This window comes from Condylura cristata, unplaced genomic scaffold (genome assembly GCF_000260355.1).
Source record: "Condylura cristata isolate star-nosed mole 26May11 unplaced genomic scaffold, ConCri1.0 scaffold00003, whole genome shotgun sequence".
Lineage (NCBI taxonomy): Eukaryota > Metazoa > Chordata > Mammalia > Eulipotyphla > Talpidae > Condylura > Condylura cristata.
This window is the reverse complement of record NW_004567104.1, coordinates 78,849,496-78,851,489: the sequence shown is the minus strand read 5'-3', so window position 1 is coordinate 78,851,489 and position 1,994 is coordinate 78,849,496. Positions and strand designations below refer to the sequence as shown.

Genomic DNA, 1,994 nt, shown 5'->3' with positions numbered 1-1,994 from the left:
TACAGACAGCACATACTGGGGCCCCATGTGGGCCTAATGGCCTCCTCAGCGAGCCTCATCTCCAGTCCCACCACAGCCTGCGAATGGGGCCGAGGCTCCAACCTGAGGACGTGGGGCTCCTTCCTGCCCCGCCGTGCTGGCCGGCCGTGGGGACGGGGCAGGCGCAGGGAGGGGTGAAGCTGCTCGTGCAGGGCAGACCTGGAGGACACGAGCCGGTCCCCTCCTCCAGCTCCGTCAGCCTGGCTCCGGCGGGGCTGTCCGGCCCGGGCTGGCCTGGAGCGGGGTCTGGCGCGAGCAGTCTGCACCCCGCCCTTTCTCTGAGTAAACTCATCCTGTTGTTGGCTTGTGGGGCCAACAGGTCACAGCAGGGGACCTTCCGGGGAATGTGGGGGCAGAGGCAGGGGTCCAGCCTCTTGGGGCCCTTCAGGGGAAGCCTCGGGAAAGGGGGATCGTGGAGGAAAAGCAGAAGCGCGCCGGTGCAGGAAACAAGGCTAGAATGTTCCGGAAGGCCCCACAGGGGCGGCGCCACCCTCTTGGCGCCCCCGTCCCCGCTCCCCTGTGCGCGTGCGGGGAGTTCTCTCTCCGGAGCCTCTAGTCCACCCCGAGCCGGCCTGAGGCTGAGCATCCCAGCCCTCCATCCAGGCTGGTGTCCGTGGCAACCCCATCCTGGGGCGTCCGGTCCTAGGCTCACGAGCCCTGACCCCGGAAAGGGCTCCGCTCCTCGTTCGTGCGCCTCAGGAACGCAGGAAGCCAAATAGCGACAGGAAAGACGGCCGCGCCGGGCAGTAGGGGGGTCTCGGCCCTGGCCGGGGCCTGGCGCACACCGAGACTTAGGCACTGCTGCAGCACCACCCCGGGTTTCCGGTCAGCCGGGCTCCCCAGCGACCCAGTCTCCCCGCACGTGCAAGCCTGGCTGCCTCCCTTCAGTTCGCACTCGCTGGCCAGCAGCGGCCCCAGGCCCGCCCACACCCCTCCGTCACCCCGTCGCCCCCTCATCGCCCCCCCCAGGCCCCCCAGGCACAGGCTCTCACCGGGTCTCCAGCTTCTCCCTTCTCCCCGGGGAGACCAGGCTTCCCCCGTTCTCCCTGCAACACAGAGGCCAGGCCGGCTGCTCTCCAGGGCCCCCGGCCACGCTGTCCGCGGAGGGGCAGCCACCCTCCTGCCCCACCTCTGCTGGCCCTGCACCCTGTTCCTGCTGCCCCCTGGGGCCCTGAGGCGCCAAGGCCTCGGGGAAGAGCCAGCGCTGACCTGGCGTCCACGCAGGGCCCCCCGTGGCCACAAATGCACCCTCACGCCTCTGCAGGGCCCAGCACACAGTGAGCCCCTCAGAGGCAATGGGTGTGCACCCTAGATGGCCAGTGAGGCCCCACACAGCGCTGGGCCGCTGCTCGGGCGCAGGGTCACTCTGCTGGGACTCTCCCGACAGCGGCTGGACCTCCTGCCTGGAGAGGTGGCCCTGCCATCCCCAGCCCAGGGTGGTGGCCAGCACCCGGGGGCCACTCACCTCGTACCCAGGGTCACCCTGCGGTCCTGGAGGTCCTCTGGCAGGCTGCAGGGGGGGAGGGACGGTCGGTCAGTTTGGGCAGGGCAGTGCAGACGGTCAGCCCAGGTGGGACAGAGTGGACGGTCAGCCCGGGCAGGGCGGGGCAGGAGGGAGTCAGCCCAGGCAGTGCAGATGGTCAGCTGGGCGGGGCTGGGCAGTGTGGACACTCAGCCGGGGCAGAGTGGACAGTCAGTCCAGTGGAATGGGGCAGTGAGAATGGTCAGCAAGGCAGGGTGGGGCAGTAAGTGTGGTTGGCCTGGGCAATGCAAACAGTCAGCGAGTGGGGCGATTTGGACTCTCAGCCCAGGCAGAGTGGACGCTCGGTTCAGTGGAGTGGGGCAGTGCGGCCAGTCAGCCGGGCAGGGTGGACAGTCCATCTGGCGGGACACTCACCTGGCACTCGAAGGAGCAGCACTGCAGAAGGAACAGGCACAGTGAGTCCCGGCCGGCG

At 69.4% G+C, this 1,994-nt stretch overlaps 1 protein-coding gene across 1 annotated transcript in view; it reads right to left on the bottom strand.

Annotated features, from left to right (window-relative positions):
• Positions 1-1,994, bottom strand: part of COL6A1 (collagen, type VI, alpha 1) — a gene marked incomplete at its 3' end in the record, with an annotated part of 13,459 nt that overhangs the window by 8,424 nt on the left and 3,041 nt on the right. Inside the window, exons 4-6 of the mRNA XM_012731249.1 lie at positions 1,937-1,994; positions 1,505-1,549; positions 1,032-1,085 (exon numbers count right to left, since the gene is read on the bottom strand). Of these exons, the coding sequence (XP_012586703.1) occupies positions 1,032-1,085; positions 1,505-1,549; positions 1,937-1,994 (157 nt within the window). The remainder of the gene's footprint in view (positions 1-1,031; positions 1,086-1,504; positions 1,550-1,936) is intronic.